Source organism: Contarinia nasturtii, unplaced genomic scaffold, assembly GCF_009176525.2.
Source record: "Contarinia nasturtii isolate CC-2019 unplaced genomic scaffold, AAFC_CNas_1.1 Cnas_scaffold_1101, whole genome shotgun sequence".
Classification (NCBI taxonomy): Eukaryota; Metazoa; Arthropoda; class Insecta; order Diptera; family Cecidomyiidae; genus Contarinia; species Contarinia nasturtii.
In genome coordinates, this window is record NW_022198445.1 from 329,459 (window position 1) to 348,198 (window position 18,740).

The 18,740-nt window shown below is 32.7% G+C and overlaps 3 protein-coding genes and 1 long non-coding RNA gene across 10 annotated transcripts; 1 reads left to right on the forward strand and 3 right to left on the reverse strand.

Moving 5' to 3' along the window:
- Positions 1 to 1,943: 1,943 nt before the first annotated feature.
- On the reverse strand, positions 1,944 to 8,868 carry LOC116344640 (eukaryotic translation initiation factor 2-alpha kinase-like). Of its 2 annotated transcripts, XM_031773274.1 has the most exons (7): positions 7,783 to 8,867; positions 7,420 to 7,697; positions 6,169 to 7,334; positions 4,772 to 6,106; positions 4,347 to 4,691; positions 2,702 to 2,972; positions 1,944 to 2,441 (listed from the first exon to the last, which is right to left on the reverse strand). In XM_031773274.1, exons 1-6 carry the CDS (start codon positions 7,947 to 7,949, stop codon positions 2,754 to 2,756), a joined length of 3,510 nt encoding a protein of 1,169 aa, XP_031629134.1. In that variant the 5' UTR covers positions 7,950 to 8,867; the 3' UTR covers positions 1,944 to 2,441; positions 2,702 to 2,753. The 2 variants fall into 2 exon arrangements, with proteins under 2 accessions (XP_031629134.1, XP_031629135.1); XM_031773275.1 differs by lacking the exon at positions 1,944 to 2,441 and having other exon boundaries at positions 2,899 to 3,008; positions 4,305 to 4,691; positions 7,783 to 8,868.
- Positions 8,869 to 9,973: 1,105 nt separating this feature from the next.
- On the forward strand, positions 9,974 to 15,404 carry LOC116344663. 4 transcript variants are annotated; one of them, XM_031773308.1, is made up of 11 exons: positions 9,974 to 10,168; positions 11,535 to 11,668; positions 12,228 to 12,425; positions 12,492 to 12,684; positions 12,751 to 13,002; positions 13,604 to 13,703; positions 13,764 to 14,027; positions 14,099 to 14,636; positions 14,767 to 14,799; positions 14,865 to 15,089; positions 15,165 to 15,398. In XM_031773308.1, the coding sequence occupies exons 2-8, from the start codon at positions 11,641 to 11,643 to the stop codon at positions 14,153 to 14,155; spliced, it is 1,092 nt and encodes a 363-aa protein (XP_031629168.1). In that variant the 5' UTR covers positions 9,974 to 10,168; positions 11,535 to 11,640; the 3' UTR covers positions 14,156 to 14,636; positions 14,767 to 14,799; positions 14,865 to 15,089; positions 15,165 to 15,398. The 4 variants fall into 4 exon arrangements, with proteins under 4 accessions (XP_031629168.1, XP_031629166.1, XP_031629167.1 ...); XM_031773306.1 differs by lacking the exons at positions 9,974 to 10,168; positions 11,535 to 11,668 and adding an exon at positions 11,911 to 11,986 and having other exon boundaries at positions 12,062 to 12,425; XM_031773307.1 differs by lacking the exons at positions 9,974 to 10,168; positions 11,535 to 11,668 and having other exon boundaries at positions 12,013 to 12,425; positions 15,165 to 15,203; positions 15,299 to 15,404.
- LOC116344664 lies at positions 10,117 to 10,491 on the reverse strand. The gene is made up of 2 exons (XR_004201440.1): positions 10,363 to 10,491; positions 10,117 to 10,289 (listed from the first exon to the last, which is right to left on the reverse strand). It is a non-coding gene; the product is annotated as an uncharacterized LOC116344664 (long non-coding RNA).
- Positions 14,804 to 17,404, reverse strand: LOC116344662 (odorant receptor 43b-like). 3 transcript variants are annotated; one of them, XM_031773302.1, is made up of 6 exons: positions 17,221 to 17,404; positions 16,690 to 17,127; positions 16,171 to 16,630; positions 16,014 to 16,113; positions 15,677 to 15,943; positions 15,483 to 15,600 (listed from the first exon to the last, which is right to left on the reverse strand). In XM_031773302.1, the coding sequence occupies exons 2-6, from the start codon at positions 16,997 to 16,999 to the stop codon at positions 15,544 to 15,546; spliced, it is 1,194 nt and encodes a 397-aa protein (XP_031629162.1). In that variant the 5' UTR covers positions 17,000 to 17,127; positions 17,221 to 17,404; the 3' UTR covers positions 15,483 to 15,543. The 3 variants fall into 3 exon arrangements, 2 of the variants coding, with proteins under 2 accessions (XP_031629162.1, XP_031629163.1); XR_004201439.1 differs by adding an exon at positions 14,804 to 14,931 and having other exon boundaries at positions 16,014 to 16,630; positions 16,686 to 17,404; XM_031773303.1 differs by having other exon boundaries at positions 16,686 to 17,404.
- Positions 17,405 to 18,740: the final 1,336 nt, after the last annotated feature.

An 18,740-nucleotide genomic window follows, 5' to 3' on the forward strand; every position in this document is an offset into this window, starting at 1 on the left:
GCCTATGGAATTTAACGCAGTCAGTAAATATTTACCGATTTATTTTTTTCTGTGCACAATGCCACGAATGACTGTGCCAATGTACAAAGTCATTGACGATCGAATTTTCGATGGTTGCATTCATCATTTTCATTGACAACAATTTATGGTTTTTATCGAATTATTGGTGGAAAAACATAATAATGGGCTTTGTTGGGCAAGTGAAATGATTAATCAATGTTCCACGCGACATTTTCAAAACCAATAAATGAACGTAACAAACTGGTTTTTACCACAAAATCACAAAGATTCAAGTAATTTCACGAAATTCAAACGAAACTTACCTCTAATATGTATGGTATGCTGCATATGCAATTTGGTATATTTCCCACGTTTAATAAGCTTACGTCGTTTTCAAGAATAATAAAGTTCAACTTGCATGTTTTGGTCTAGTTTCTGGAGCAAAGTAAGTTGGTTGCCTAACGATGCGTCATAGAAAATGCGTCACAAACACTATGTGGTCCAACTGAAATGTGTGTGTCTGGTGCTTACCAACAAGGCACTTACCAAAGAATTATTTTTAAATTTGTTTTTTCATTACACGTCACTTTCCATTGTAAATAGTAAATTATTTGAAGTGTTTATTTCAACCCTCATTTTTCACAAGTTTTAATGAAAGAAAAGAAACCATTAAAATGTTAAATTGAATATATTCAGTCATTGAATGTGAAAGCAATTATTGTAGAGAAAATGTAATGAAGAATGTTCTTATGCAGTTCAGGAATTAAATGAACAAATGAAGCACTTTAATTCATTCTAACTTGTTCAATCTTAATAATAAATGAATTATAAATGATAAGACAAATAATTTTGGCATTACTTAATGACATTTTCGGTGGATTGAAGAGCTGGTTTTTTTAATTTTCAAGAAGATGTTTGTATAGGACGAAATGAATTTCGCAAGACCAAGGATCATAAGTGGCAATAAGACAAATGGTATTTATTTGAAGAATCAACAAAAAATTATTAATAATAATAATAATGATATACAATGAAAATGTCTATAAGTACTTTTGACTCGCTCACAATCTGTATATTTTTGCGAGACATCTTGAACCAAGAACCATAGAATATTACTCAATCATTATTTTTTCCATTAAAAACCGTTTTCGAAATTTGATGAAGCGATTCATTTGTTTTTTATTGTTTAAAAATAGATTCGCATTGTATATAAATGTGTCTTCTCGTATCGTATAACATATAAGACTTTTAAGATCACCTTTATACCCTTTCTAATTTTTTTTGGCAAAAACCAAATCACATTTTTTTTTAAAATATAATGTAGTCAAATTATAATTTGACACACAATATAATACTCAAAAACCAATTATCAAAAAAAAAATACGATGGAGTTTTGAAAGAATCAAATTGATAGGAACGAATTATAAAGTGACCGAAAGTTTAGCATAAAAGCAATTTAGAAGGACATTAAAGTAATCATAAGGTATGAATAAAAAAAAATGAAAACAAAATTCGTGTCAAAGATGATATTACGGTTTAAGTTGGACAAGATCAAAGGAAACAGGTCAACAATGAAGAATGTACAGAATAATCTAATTTCCCCCAAAAAAAAACTGTGTTTACTGTGATCTATAAAAATTCACCATAAAAAAGACAAAAAAAAAAACCAAAATTGTATTACTATCACAATCAAAAAGAATATTAATTGTAATCTCATTTGTAAACATTTAACACCATGGCTAAAACAAACACAAAATTGGAACAATAAACTTGAAATACTCCAGTAACATTGTAAACAAAATCTACAAAAAAAAAACAGAAATAAAATTTTTTGCGTTTCTTATTCACAAAAAACCAAAAAAAAATCCGTTCTTTTTATTGAATTTGAAATAATTTCTTCGGTTTCAGGTGGGAAAACGAGTTTGAAAATGAAACAACATTTATTGGTCTGGAAATTTGTGAAAATATTTATTTTTGTAAATTTTTATCAATTTTCATTTCCGCGTCGATTCCATCGTGTGGTCATCGCTATCAATATTATGTGTATATATAATTAAAAATGTAAACCAGACTCCTATTTAACATTTTCGCTAACATAAACTAAAGTACAATTTTGTCATTTTTATCATTGAGTTTTCTTATTTTTTCTTAAAAAAATTCTATTCGGTAAATGTTTATATTCGGCACTGAGATAAACATATATCAAATAGTTAAATTCATCACATTTCTTATTAAATTCAAGACGTGCATTGATTTTTTTCGCTCAAAATTCACCGTCCAACCAAATCGCAACTCGAATCACATTCAAATCAAAAGTTGTTTTTTCCCAACTCAGAACTAATAACTTCTTGAAATGTACTGTGATTACATACATTTGGCAAATGAAAATCATTATTTCAACAAAAAAGGAGATAAATGAATGAATCTAAACTAAAATTAATTTGCAGTGACCGGTTCGCGCATATTTCTATGTTTGCCTAAATACGCTAGGTAGCTTAGATATGCCAAGCATAGCCGCAAACGCAACCGACGCATCGCCGTTCACTCTATATGAACAATGCACATGTTCGTTTATGCAGACGACCGTGCGCATACAATATAGCTCGAATCGAATGGCGACGGATACGTTGCGGCTTGCGTCTCCGCTATGCTTAGCATAGCTATCAGGCATAGAAATATGCGCGAACCGGTCATTGTTAATTTGTAATGAATTTGATAAATGATAATTATAATCTTTTAATTTGTTTTTTTTTTTACTTATTTGATGATTTAATGTTAGAAGAGCTTGAATTACTAAGTGAAGTACTACTGCTGAGCGATGCGCTGAAACTCTGGCTATCACGTCGTCGTGGTGGCAATGTAAAGTGATATGAATCATCAGTTTGCTCTGAAAACGGTGGTCGCGCTCGTATACCATAGGTTGTTGGTCGTTCTTCTGGTATTTTGGAAAGCATCAATTTTAGAAGATTGTACTGAAAAAAATGGGTCAATGAATATTATTAGTACGAGGGTTGCTCCATAATTTTTTTTAAAAACATATATAACACAGTTGTTTTTTGTCGAAAATGGTTTTATTGTTTTTCAAAATATTCCCCGAGATGATCGATACACTTTTGCATTCGATGAAACCATTTGTCATAGCATTCGTGCCACTCCGAAACTGATATCTCCAAAACGTGTGTTTTGAACGCTTCAACTGCTTCTTCTGGTGTCGAAAATCGTTGACCACGTAGTTTTTTCTTCACGCTTGGGAACAAAAAAAAGTCATTGGGTGCCAGGTCAGGACTGTACGGTGGATGACCCATCAGTTCGATGTTTTGACCGGTCAAAAATCGAGTAGTTTGAAAAGATGTGTGAGAGCTCGCATTATCGTGATGAAGAATTATTTTGCGACGGTGGTTGTTTTTTCTTATTTCACCAAACACTTCGGGCAAACAAATGGTGGTATACCAATCAGAATTGACGGTCTTACGATCCTCTAGTGGAACGGTTGCCACATGACCACTTCTCCCGAAAAAACAGGCGACCATTCGCTTCGAAGTGCTTCTTGCTCGAACAACTTTCGTTGGGTTATCTTCATTTTGGAAGACCCATACAGTCGACTGCTGTTTCGTTTCGGGCTCATAGGCATATATCCACGATTCGTCACCAGTGACGATTTTATTAACGTCTTTTGAAGCACCACGATTGAATTTCTTGAGCATTTCTTTACACCAACTCACACGAGCCATTTTTTGTTCATCGGTCAATTTATGTGGGATCCAACGAGAGCAAATCTTTTTTACGGCTAAATGTTCATGCAAAATTGTATGTATGCTGTGGGATGAAATGCCCAAAGATGCCTCAATCTCACGGTAGGTCACATGACGATCTTCCATAATCAGTTTTCTGACAGCATCGATGTTTTGTGGCACAACAGCCGATTTTGGACGACCTGTATGAAACTCGTCTTTGAGCGAACTACGACCGCAACGGAATTCTCGGTACCAGTTATAAATTGTCTGAAGGGTTGGTGCTTCATTGCCAAAGGCCAAATGAAGTCGATCGAAACACTGTTGTTGAGATAATTTACTTCGAAAATCGTAGTAAATCATTTTACGAAAATCTTCACGTGTAAAATTCATTTTTTTGTTGAGTCGCAGTTTACCAGTCACTGTAAACAATACAAATAGCGTTCGTACGACAAAAGGTTCAGGGCACGAATACATACCAAAACATCAAACTTTACGAATATGACAATGGTTTACATCGGGCAACACTATAAGTACCATTTTAAAAAAAATTATGGAGCAACCTACGTACGAAAATCTGTCCTCAAGATGTATTTTATAGTCAAGTATACATACCTCGTGTTGGAATTTTTCGTGGAAATCATCGGGATATATGTTTGAGCGTAGTCTTTTAATAGTTGCAATTCGTTCCATTTCGGTGCTGAAAACCATTAACAATTCGAACAGAATCAAACCCAACGAATAGATATCAACTTTGTAGTTATATGGACGACCGTGTAATTGTTCTGGACTCATGTATATTGCAGTGCCAACTTGTTGCGTATGTTTTGCACACGACGGTAAACCGCTTTCATCATTGCCGCATGGAGTTCTTGATTTCAAATTTTCGGACATGTCTGTCACCAGACCGAAGTCGCCAATTTTTATTCGGCCATCCAACGAGAAGAATATATTGCTTGGCTAGAATATGAAAAAAATAAAATAAAAAACAAATGAGAGGTAAGTCATACAGTTTGTGAATTGTCAATTCAATCACTTACCTTTAAATCACGATGAATGAGTCCCTTGAGATGAACATACTCAACTGCTTCGACGATTTGCTTGAAAATGCCATGACTTTCATTGGCACGAACGTGCGAATCACTTTCGAAGAGCCAATCTTTGAGACTTTCTTTACGACACAATTGCATTTGAATATAGAGAAATGACATGGACGATACGGACGGGGCTGGATTCGTTGGCATTGGAATTTGAACGGAACCAGTGCTTGTTAAATCTAATGACAGTGGACGTCGATGTGTTCGCTTAAATGGAACTTTCTTTTTATCATCATTGACTTCTTTTTCAGAAATCACAGAGCAAGCATTATTCATAAAATGCATATCAATCTCGCAACCGTTTCTCTTCTGTGCAATGCATGCACCACTATCCGTCATCGAATAGCTTCGCTTTTTCATGCCGAGATTTTTGTTCAAATTTTTTCGCGTTTTCAATAATTTTCGTTGGTGTGATATTTTATTTGAAAAACTACAGCGATTGGATGGTTCGAATACTGAATTTAATTCTTTATAACTACTTTCTCTATCATCATCATCATCATCATCACTACTTGTGTCGGAATCGGTGCTTATGTCATTTGTTGCATCGACCGCTTTGCTGTTTTTATCCCCTTCATTATCTTCAGCCTCAAAAACGATGAACGAATCATCATCATCGTCGTCATTATCATTATTATTATTAAATTTTCCATTTGATTTGAAATTCGTCTTACGAATCTCATCATCAAAATTAACACATTCATTGGTTTGTAGGCCTGAGATCACAAAATCCAATTTTGTTTTATTGAACAATTGACTGCGAACATTGCTAGTTTTTGGTGCGTTCGATGCAAATGATTTCGATGGTTCATCGATTGATGGTGAATCAATATCGATTGAATGTGACATTGCATAACGATCCATCCATATTTTATCCTCCTTTTCTTGCCAACCCGGTGGTGGCGACTCAACCCACGCTTGAAAATATCGCACAATATTATGATGTTCACAATTTGCTAATGTTTTTACTTCTCTCATCACACGTTCGCGTGATTGCTTGCTCTTTGGCAGAACAATTCGTTTGATAGCATAATTGCAATCATCAATTTTATTTTTCACTTCAAAGACTACACCAAATCCACCTTTACCTAAGCATTGGAGTAGATCGAAATCGGTTTGAAAACGTGATTTAAATTCGGGTTCCGCTTCACTGGTATTCGATTCGGAGAGACTGCGCTTGGTATGGTATTCAATGGCCGGCAATGGGAAATTACTATCAATTGGTTCAGGTGTTGCCGGAACTTTTATTTCCACATGTCGTTCAACAACCACAACTTCCTGAAATTGAACACGATTTTGTTAAAGAAAGAACAAAAAAAGAGCATAAATGAGCAACTTACTGGTTGATTTGGTCGGCGTTGCGTTAAAACAACGTTAAAAACCAGAATTGATAAAACGATCAATACGATTTCACGCCACCAATACCACAGAGAAACGAATTTGATTAACGGTGTTGGACGGAATCGTTCGCCTTCCTCGGAAAAATCAGTTTCATTCACGCCAAAACCAATATTCTCATCATTTTCGTTTGAAGTTTTCTCCTTTTCACACTTTGATTTATCATCACGTTTGGAATACAAATAAAATCCATTACCATTGACATATTCCGATCCATAGAGTACGGAGATAGCTGTAGCTGAATAGTTCTTTTTCACCAAACCTCTTTCTTCATTGGATGTTGTAGCGACAATTGATGTTTCGTCTGTCGTCTCATACTCGATTTGAGCCAATCCAGAGCTGCTGGCATCAATTGGTTTCCATGGGATGGGTGCAAAACTTTTCGTCTCTACCATATCACCGACCATATGATCAATGATATTTGCTTGTGACGATCGCAATTGTTCACTTTCTTGTATGTATAATTGACGTTTAAACATGCCAATGTAAATGGATGGCGCAACTTTAGCAATTTCATCATCATCATTCTCATTGACTTTTGATGCGTCCGTTGATTGAGTCCAAGATTTTCCTTCAAATTTCCACAATTCCGGCACCATTTGAAATAAATCGATCGGTTTCAATTCATTATTCTCATCGCGTTTCCATACATTCACAATTGGATAATCGAATTTATATTTCCACACAATGACATTCGGCGCATTTTTACGAACGGCACAAATAATACCCTCTGGCACCACAACACGAACATCTAAATTTGTGAGCATTTCATTGGTACCACTGTTTGAAGTTGCATGACAATCACCAGATGATCGAATCGATTCCACTTCATGTTGTCCCACGCTGAAATTCCATCGCTCTTGTCCTGTTCTCGCTTCAATGGCACGCACTGTTTGTGTTTTACGGCGCACTACAATTACTTCTTCATCAATTTCTGGCGGTGATGGTGCGGAATTTATTGTTGAACTTGAATCTTTTGGCGGCAATTCACTGCCATCCGATGGATCAGCATCAATATCAGTACTATTAATACATCCACGCATTGAACACTCGTAAATTATTTGTCCGCTATGCGCTGACACACCATATGAAATTGTCTCTTTGCCACCTATATTAAGAAATTTCGGTTATTGCAACATTCGTGACAAAAAAAAAATGGATTTTGTAAAATTGATTTAATCAAAATGCGTCACCTGATATCACCAGGTCATCACTGTATTTATATGAGGAGCTAAGTAAATTATCAGCTGTGATGGGTATTGGTTCAACTGTTTCCCCATCAAATTTGTATATCGAACCACTGAGCGATGGAATCATTCTCACCCACTGTCCATTATTTGTAAGTTCCAAATTTTGAATGCTTGACGATATCATTGGGCCGGGCGTCGTATTTATTGTCCATTTCTTTTGGCCATCATCCAAAATATCCAAAGCCGATATTTTTCCGTCTAATGTTGAAACGTACAGCAGGCTACAGATGAATGAATGAAAAAAGAAACGATGAATATATTATTATTATTTATCAATGTGATTTTTAACAATGAATGTGTTGTTACCCAGCATTTTTATCAATTTGTTGTTTTGTTTGTTCATCATCGCAAAAAGGTAATCGTGGTTGTTGTGATTTGGACGATTCGTGTGTAGCCGACACAAATGGTGCATAACAAATGGTCAGCAGAATCACAAGTAGAATTAGCTTGAAAAATTCACAAAGCAATCGCATGTTTATATGTGCGCCAGTTCGTCACTTGCTTATAAGTCCGATATGGTTGGTACTTCGTTGTTTGATCTACAGTGTCGATTTTAATGTGTATATGCGTTTGTGTTTTATTTTTGATGAAAATCGGTTATTTTTAGTGTATTGCAACTGTTTTCGATGGGCCGACGTTGTGATTATCAACAGTTTGCGGAGAAACAGCTAGCCATTCGACTGATAACAGCAGCAGCAGCAGAAGTGTGGCCTTGACGTTTAGAAGCAATTGAAACAAAGCTATGATGAATTGACGGAATATACATTGGGCGTACACTATACAGTGCACAATTGAACATCTCGTGTTAAGATTTGTAACTTTGTGTTTTTTGCGTTTACAAATCGAATTTTTCACATTACAATATCAAATTTTCGCCGATCGAATTTGGCTCAATTCGATTTTTTTTGCTCTTTTTTCTTTTTGGAAGATGGTATTGCACAATTTGTGGCAAGTGTTACAAACACTCAACCAACTCAAATTTCAACCATCTTCATTTTCAATTAGTACACCCACTCCTGATATAAACGGTGTGGATAGTTTATTTGGTTCTTTTTTTACTTGTAGCACTGACACTATTCACAATTAAGAGTGTGAGCTTAAGAAACTTCTCGATTCAATAGAATCCCAAATGATTGCTTTTCAATTGAACGATTTATGAATTTGTCGATTTACATCAACTTATTCATCTGTCATGTCTGTTTGATGTGACTACGTGCGAGGAACGTATTACGTTTTCTATTGACTTTTGCCTGACTAATTATTGGTATAAAAAAATGTTTAAGGTTTGTTTTTTTCTCTCACTTCCACTTTGCAAAGTGTGTACAAATAAAAACACATTCAATTTGAGACGTGTTTCAACGCGTTCTCACCAGCTGTGGCAGACTCTATTGTACGAGTACCAATGAATATGCGTTCACTAATACACACAAAAAAAATTCATCGTGTTCCAGATGTGTGTGTGTGTGTGTGTGTGTTTGACAATCTTATTTGAGGTTCGGTTCACACAACCACCGACATATGGAACAAAATTATTTTAAAATATGCCGCGAAAGCAGCTCGTGAAAGTGTTTTTTTCTATCAAATTTTGCAAGATGATTCATCGATGATGGCACACGCAAACTTATTTTCATTCAAATGAAACCGTGCGCTTCAATAAAATTTGAATGAACATATGTTTTTTTTCGGTCAATTCATATAAAAAAAATCAGCTATTTTTGGAAATAAAATGCTTTGCTACCACACAAAATTGTGCAGATACCGCATTTTCTTATTGCCTCGTATAACAGAAGTGCTGAACAATCATTTATATTAGAACTAATGTATCACGTTGCAATGTCAATCAGTGCTACCACAAAATTCCATTAATCGGGAATTTACTGTAATTTTTTGTTTTGTTGAAAATATTGTAATTGAAAAAAATAAATATGTTTAATACCTTTGAATGATGACGGTTCAATTATTCTATATTATATTATAAAAAAAGATTAAAAAAAACTAAAATGATGCACTCGTAACCAATGCAATGTAATGCAAAAGAAGTAATGAAAGAGCGCGAAATCTGAAAACGCAGATGTGAGTATATGAACACGACTTAACGAGCATAACGCAATTGGAAGCGTTCAGAAATACGTAGCGCAATGTTGGTTTGTTTCGCGCCGCAAAAGCAATCCATATCAATGCAAACAAAGTCATGTGTGTTTGTATGTTCTGTTCGGATACCGTGTGTAGTAGATATTATGTTGCGTCGCACACGTCAGAAACGTATATGTTGGAATGTTTTACGTTTTGACACATAGTGAACGTTTCAGATGAACTCTTCGTGACTCGAAGAAGTTCGTGTATGCTTTACGTGAAAAAACTGGATTTTTTCTTTTTTTATTTGAAATACGATTACGTGTTCTTTTATGATTCGTTAAATGTTTTTTCAAAAGAATGTTAAAACTAATTTTGAAGAAAATAAGTCATAAACTATTTTTCTGACTTTCAAAACCACAGTTGAATAAACCATATTCAATAAGCCATTTTTTGAATTTTCAATGTTATTCTTGAAGCCAAGAAAAACCATCATTATTTTTTATTTTCAAATCAAGTTTGGCATCAATAAATTTTGTCAAGCAGACATTTTCAAGGGCAAATTAGTTAAAATGAAAAAAATGTCAATGAAAATATATTTGACTCAAGATATTGATATGTGAGTGTTACAATAAACTTATAAACTAATTCAAAATTAACAATGGTATTAACTGCGATCCATGCCACCACTTTACCGAGTGTATTGATTGGCTTCCTCGATTGCATATAATAACACGTTTCTATTAAACATAAAAAAATAATAAAACGATTAAAATCTGAATTTTATTCAGTTTCAAACTAAAGACAACTCACGTAGCTGCACCACTGTATCGTCTGACAGCTTTATTGACACCGACCAGAGTAATGTTTATATTATTATAAACTCTTAAACTTACGCATTATAGTCATTCGTTCCACTATATGTGTAAAAATACCAGGCAATATATTGAATTAACTGGTCAGTTGAGCTGACAGTACGTTAGCCAGCTAAATGGGCTAAAACAATAGACGTTATTGTTTTAATGATGAATCACTTTTCTTTTTTTAATAGAAGTGATTGTTCATTATAACAATAACTTCTATTGTTTGAGTCCATTTAGCTGGCTAACGTACTGTCAGCTCAACTGACCAGTTAGTTCAATATATTGTCTGAAAAATACAAACCAATATTAATTAATCATTTAATTTAACGCATATTCTTAAACTTACCTTGAGATCACTCCATGTTCTTTCAAGCTAAAAGAAAACAATAATTTTTTGAAAAGAATTAAAATTGGGTTTTTTTCTTGTCAATAGAAAAATTCAAATTTACCACCCAAAAGTAAAGGCGTTTGCTGTTATTACTAAGCAATTGCTCAGGACTGGAATAAATAATTCGCAATTAGTTTTTTTTTGTTTTATTGGTAATTCATGATAAATGTACTAACGTACCTTGTTATCAATTCTTGCATTGTTATGACAGCGCTAAATTATTAAAAAGAAATATTATTAAATTTATCAATGATTGCTTACTGTTTCCCTTTTTCAAATGAGAAAATGAACTTAAGATGATCCGCTGGAAAGAATAGAAAAAAGTATTTCGTTAATTGTAAAGTTTTGAGATTGAAAGAGATGAATTTCATTTTAAATAATTATAATCAGCCAATTTACCTAGCCATCATAACGACTGCAACAGCCACGAAATGTATATTACATTTTAATTGGATATTTTCTGCAACAAAGTTAACTCAGAAACTGATGAACTTAAATGAGTTTCACCTCCTTTTTATAGGGAAGATTTTTTAATTAAGCACGTGGATTGGAATGGCAATTATATTATGAATATGTACCAATATTTTATTTCGAAATTTGGCACGCAGTTAATATCATTAATAATTTTGAATTATTTTATATTTTATTGTAACACTCATTGTGATTTCACCCTATCATGTAAAAATGATATGTGTATGTAAAAATGATGTGACTATCAATTATCCACTTTTTAGAAGTATATGCAAAGATGGAACTTGGTTCGCTTAACTCCTCAGCATCCATTTTCTCCAGCACTTCTCATTATTTCACACGAAAACAGTACACATTTTGAATGCCACAATGACTAGGAAATATGGGATCATACAGTGTGAGTAAGAAACATGGTCTTACAATAGAATTTTTAATTTTAATATATCGATTAAAAATGTTAATATCCGAGATATATATCAAATTATGATTTATACGGAAAATTACCAAGAGTACTTTCATGTTTGTTAACCTTCAAAACGTTGATGAACATACTGTCAATTATAGGAACATTTTCTAATATTTTCTCTATTACAAAATTCATTCCATTTCAAAAGCATTAATTAATTTTGGCAAACATATATAATTTTTTTTTTGTAAAATGGTTAAGCTATAACCTGTAATTAAATATTGGACGTCAAATCAATTGTACAGTAAGGTAATTCGTTTACATTTTGAATATGCTTGTATATTTTCAATATGTAATTATTCAATTTAATGTTGACAAAAATAGCTATGAATTTCGGCTATAAAAGTGTATGTGTAAAGCGTTAAAATGCAGTTTATTTTGAAAATGGTTGCGCTCGAATACATTCAAAAGCATATGGAAATATTGGGCTTCTGTCCTACAGAGGATGGTAGTTCTAAGTTCATAACGATTGTAACTCGCGTGATTGTAGTGTGGATATGTTTTGGAATGGCACTCATACCGTCAAATTACTACGTTTTTACGCATACCGAAGACCCCGAAGCAATCATAAATTCGTTGATTCCGATACTGGGATTTGTTCTGGTTCTCTTATCGTACATCACTTTTGTTTTCGAAGGGCATCATGTTGTACATCTTTTTGTATGCCTTAGAACGTTAGTGAAGAGACGTAAGTGATATTTTTTTTCTTTTTTTTCATTTTCATGCACATATCCATTTTGTTTGTATGTTGCAGGCAGTAAATCTAGATCGATGTTCATGTATGCAGATGCTGAAAGAAAATCTTATCTTGTGACCAAATGGCCACCACGTGTGACTTGTATAGATTTTAGCGTAAATTCAGTTATTATTGCTGGCCATCAAATCCTCATGGATTACATACAAGGTGACATTGACCCAAAACATTGGACTTTAACTTATCAATTAAGGTGGGAGGAAATATAATTCCTTTGAAATATACGTGAAAATACATTTAAAAGTTGTTTCGACTTTAGCTTTCCCTTTGATCAACATACATACTTTGGATTCTTACTTGTGAACATTTTGCAAAACATAAATGTTTGGATTTACTTTATAATCTTGACTCTGGTCATTGGATATTTTCTGAGCATAACGTTTTACTTGGAAGCAATTTGCGACGATTTTGCGAGTGTTATTGCTGACTTGGACAATTCAGTGACTACTGGATACGATGCTATGGCATTGAAACTCATTTTAGCAATACAATTACAGAAAAATGTAATGGAGTAAGGGCTATCAAATATATTCATTCTTAGTTCGAGACTGAATTCCGTAACAAAATTAATATGAATAAGGACATGTAGAGGGGATTTACGGGCTTACCAAAATAAATTATCGATGCACTTTGAAATATCAACAATTTTGCGCTTTTGGGACACATTTTTAAGAAATAATCAAGTGTTGTATCTCGGATGTTAAGAATCAAAGAAATTGTTGGCGATCGCACAAATCGTACAAAAACTTTTTTTTCGCTTGAAATGTGTGGATCCGATATTTTATCAAATTGCTTTGCTCCGTTTATTTAGATTAATAAGTCCTTTGAGGCAGATAATATATTGAACTAACTGGTCAGTTGAGCTGACAGTACGTTAGCCAGCTAAATGGGCTAAAACAATAGACGTTATTGTTTTAATGATGAATCACTTGACTTGTTTTAATAGAAGTGATTGTTCATTATAACAATAACTTCTATTGTTTTAGTCCATTTAGCTGGCTAACGTGCTGTCAGCTCAACTGACCAGTTAGTTCAATGTATTGTCTGCTTTGAGGTCTTTTTCAGGAGTAGAAATTTCAAATAAAAACTATTTTCAAATATATTCTCTATAGGTCATTCAAGGAATTGGTTAAAATTGTGACTGGGACAATATTCGTGCATGTAATTTTCGATACAATTTTTATATCGGCCACCTTCTTTCAATTGGAATCGGTACAGGAAAAGTACAAATATGAAGATTTGGTTAATTTAACTTATTTTCTTTTCTTCTAGACTGTTGTCAATTTCGATACAAAATTAGTTATGGCTATTTTTGCTTCTCTGGTGGCCGTTTTGTCATTGCTGCCCTACTGTTACTATGCTTCAAGCATCACATTGAAAATTCAAAACATGGCTTATGTTGTGTTTGAATCGCGTTGGTATGAATTGCCGGTTGAATTACAGAAGAATATGAAACCAATAATTGCTTGTGCTCAAGTAAAGCGTACCGTCAACGGTTATGGTCTATTCAACTGCGATCTTGAAGGGTTCATGAAAGTGAGATAAAGAATTTTTTATTTGTTTTTTTTTTTTCAAAATTTGTTTTAACATTTTTTAAATCATTTTAGATCATAAAAACATCATTATCGTATTATGTGATGTTTAGAAGTTTTTCAACCCGTTAAACACGAATTATAAATATGGAAAACTTTGAATATTTCTTTTATTAAAGTATTTATTGTGTAGAAAATGAAATGACGATTTAATTGATTGTAAAAGAACACGTAATCGTATTTCAAATAAAGTGGAGCGGTTTTGTAAAAGTACCCCGCAATCTCAGAGTAAATTTACAAAATACATGTTACAAACGATTTTGTAAAACTACCCAAAAAATTTGCACGTAAATGACTGTTACGTTACAATTGCTTAATTATACAATTGATACAAAACTTTTTTCGGAATGCAAGAATATTTTATGACGTTAGAAAATTCCAATTGCCATTCCAATCCACGCGCTTAATTAAAAAATCTTCCCTATAAAAAGGAGGTGAAACTCATTTAAGTTCATCAGTTTCTGAGTTAACTTTGTTGCAGAAAATATCCAATTAAAATGTAATATACATTTGCTTTTCTTTTCGTTGCTGTTTCAGTCGTTATGATGGCTAGGTAAATTGGCTGATTATAATTATTTAAAATAAAATTCATCTCTTTCAATCCCAAAACTTAACAATTAACGAAATACTTTTTTCTATTCAATCATTGATAAATTTAATAATATTTCTTTTTAATAATTTAGCGCTGTCATAACAATGCAAGCATTGATAACAAGGTACGCTAGTAATAGGTAATTACCAATAAAACAAAAAAAAACTAATTCCGAATTATTTATTCCAGTCCTGAGCAATTGATTAGTAATAACAGCAAACGCCTTTACTTTTTGGGCCGGTAAATTTGAATTTTTCTATTGACAAGAAGAAACACCAATTTTAATTCTTCTCAAAAAATTATTGTTTTCTCTTAACTTAAAAGAACATGGAGTGATCTCAAGAGTTAAATTAAATCATTCATTAATATTGGTTTGTATTTCTGCACATATAGTGAAACAAATGACTATAATGCGTAAGTTTAGGAGTTTATAATAATATAAACATTACTCTGGTCGGTGTCAATAAAGCTTTTTAATCATTCATTTAGTGCAAGGACCCAGGTCAGACGATACAGTGGTGCAGCTACGTGAGTTGTCTTTAGTTTGAAACTGAATAAAATTCAGATTTTAATCGTTTTATTATTTTTTTATGTTTAATAAAAACCCGTTATACGCAATCGAGGAAGCCAATCAATACACTCGGCAAAGTGGTGGCATGGAACGCAGTTAATGTCATTGATAATTTTGAATTATTTTATATTTTTACTGTAACACTCAATTAATATCCCAAAGAATAAAATATGTGTTAATCAATTTTTTTTTTCATTTTATTCAATTTACACTAAAAATTGTCTGCTTGAGCTTACGTTAAAGTACTTGCTTTGAAAACACTATTCAATTACAGAATGTGTGCAGTTGGTATGAGTTTCAACGTTTCATAACAGTTTTGAACATAATATAATATGAACCGGCTGTATTCAAGATCTGTTAAACATGTGAAAATAATTCTAATTAATTAAGATTAATGGAATAAGATGACTAAATAAAACTTTATGTTTACCTTCTTAAATGTTTCTAACGAGCAGTTAATAAATCCATATCCAGAAAAAAACTTTGGACGCTCTGAGTTCTGTATGATTAATGGGAGGTCTCTTTGTATGTGACATGGAAATTCATACCAAATGAAAGTATGATAAGCACTATCGCCAATCGACTGTAACCGCAATGAAATGTGCGCCGAATAGTAGCAGTAAGGCAATGTTGTTGCAATGCTCACAGTCGATGCAAATATCAAAATGAAAAAATCCGGATTGATATGTTTAGAAGCCTGTTAAAACGTAGCGTATATGCGATAATATTCTATTTCTAATTTAGTTCAAAATGATCAAATTCTTTACCAAATCCAGTTGATATATCGATGTTGAACAAAATACGGCGCCACATAAAAGTTGGAAAAATATAATTCCCGTCACAATACTACTCAGTTGATGAAAAAGTCTGCAAAAAAAATCTACATTTTATGGTGTGTGCCAAATATTCAACGAAAATACAAACTCAATAATTTGAATGTTGAATTTAACTCCATCAAATAGGCGCTCTTTTACAGTGTTTATTGATTGTTTTGGTTTTTGTTCGATTTGATTTAATTGGCGCATTAATTTGTCGAAATTTTCAGTAAAAGCATCCAGATAAAATGATGAACCGAGGAAAAAAGCCACTTGACTTGTTATCAAAATCGCATAAGTGTGTAATGCTATGATCACCATAATTAAGTAACCAAAATATCCATGCAAAGTGTGAACATCAAATGGATAGCTCAATTTATACATTGAGTACCATGTGGCTGGATCACTTCGGCCGGGAATCATTTCGAATATCACCGTATATGTTGTGGCAAAAATCAACACAAAATCGTAGTTCACAATGAAAACAATAAGAGGCCACTTTGCAACAAAAGTGGATTTCACTTCCGCCTTTTCGTATAAAACTCTTGATTCGTGATTTTGACAAATACCTACAAAGAGTGCTTCATTAATCATTTATTCTATTTCAAACTAAAGAAATAATACGTGCGTAATTTAACCAAATTTTCAATTTGATTCAGGAATTTCGATACTTTGTATTTATTATTGTAAAATGTCCAATAGCCTCCGCCCGATGCCGTGTTGGCAGACACTTGCATTACAGCGAATAGAACACTTTCAGTATCCGAAAAATGCGAAACGATATATTCTATGCTGACACCAATTGTACATAGTGAAATCGATAGCATCATCCAGTTGATTATTTTGCTGATAGTTCGCTCTCGTTGTGTGGCATTTTCATCGTTTAAACACATTCCAAACACTTTCAAAAGTTTTTTATTTAATTTTATAACTTCCATTTTGCTACACAGATTTTCATTGGCAACGATTAAGAAAAATAAATCCTCCAAATTCACAACATTATCATGAACTATTCAACTGGACACTCTGTGAGAATTGTTATGTTGGTTGCGCTTTTATTTGATCACTAATGTAACGAAATTTACAAAAAATCGGAAGACACGACAACGTTTAACAACGTTGATTATATTGTTTAGTTAGGGTAAGACAGAAAATTTACCTTATAATTATAGAGCTTTGAAGAATTATTAATTATTAAAATGTGAAATATTTTATTCCTTTTAAATCAAAAGGCGGCGACATTTAAATGAAGAAATCATTCATTGTGCTTTGGAGGTATTAATTCTAAACTAAATGGTTACTCCTCTTCGAAAAAATCTATTTTCTATAACACTATCTATTGGTTTATTCAGTCATCAAACAGAAAGAAAAAAATCTCATCATGTAATATATTTACATTGTTTGAAATTGTCGAAATATTTTATATGTAATTTAAATAAAAAAATAAGTGAACCGGCCGATATCAAAATTCAAAAAAATCGTTTATACCACTAAAAGGTACAAGTTATGTACAATTATGTACAACAATTATCATGAAAAAGCATAGCAGTGAAACGTCATGTTTGACAGCTACTACGCGTACCAGTAGTGTCATCCAGCTGCTGGAGTCCAGCAGCTGTTTTTTCAAAAAGCATCATTCAATAATGATTTTTATTTCTGAAAAACTCAAAAAATCTTCTTTTTAATTATTTTTTTCGGATGGATAAAAATAATTAATTCACGATTTGGTTCAAAATTGGTCATGTTCTAAAAAAATAACATTTTTCCATTCGCTACAAACTGTCCATTTGAATTGACATTTTTGTTCTTATGCTAGCAACTTCAGCAGCTCGATGTGCACATAACAAATTCAGAATAGGCATTTTTTATTTTATAAATTGGTTTTATGTTTCATTTTTTTAAGCGGTACTTTTATCCGTGTTAAATGAATAAATTCTTGAAATATCTACACTGAAACAAAAAAAATCTTGATTCAGCTGCTGGAGTCGGACTATACATTTCAATCACATTCAAGAGAAGAATTGCAAAAATCAACATTCGGTAACTTTTACTACTAACTTAAACTAAAGAAAATTATATTATTATTATTATGCATTTAAAGTTGTTTAAAATTATTTTAGCAACAAAAATTAATAAAAATCCAGTAATAAATTATTGTCGTTGTTTGTTATAAACATAGATGCCTACTGAAATAGTTCGGTACGTTCATTTGACATATTACAGGTGGCGCGTCGAACCGCAAAACTACGTATTTCATTACTATGTGAAAAAGTACCAACATTTTTTTTTCAAAATTTGGATTTTTTAAAATTGAAAATATCAAAACCCGAAAATGTTTACCCGAAATTCGTACACCAGTGGTAACACCACCAAAGTGAATCTCATTAAAATGTAGGGGAATTGTGCTAGCAGTGGGACATGTTTTGTTTTTCGAAGAAAAAAATGAACCCTCGAGAAGCTGTATATACCATTTTAATGGTAATGTCTGTTGCTACATTTTTGCCAAAGAAACTTATATGATTCCGTTTCAAACAACATTTTTCTTGACAATTTTCTGAAGAGATGATTTTTTTTTATTAGATTTGAAAAATTTCAATCCGTTCACTTTCTGTAGCAAAAGGTTTAAAAATCTAAAAAACTCAATTTACGGAAAAAATTTACCCGAAATTCGTACACAAC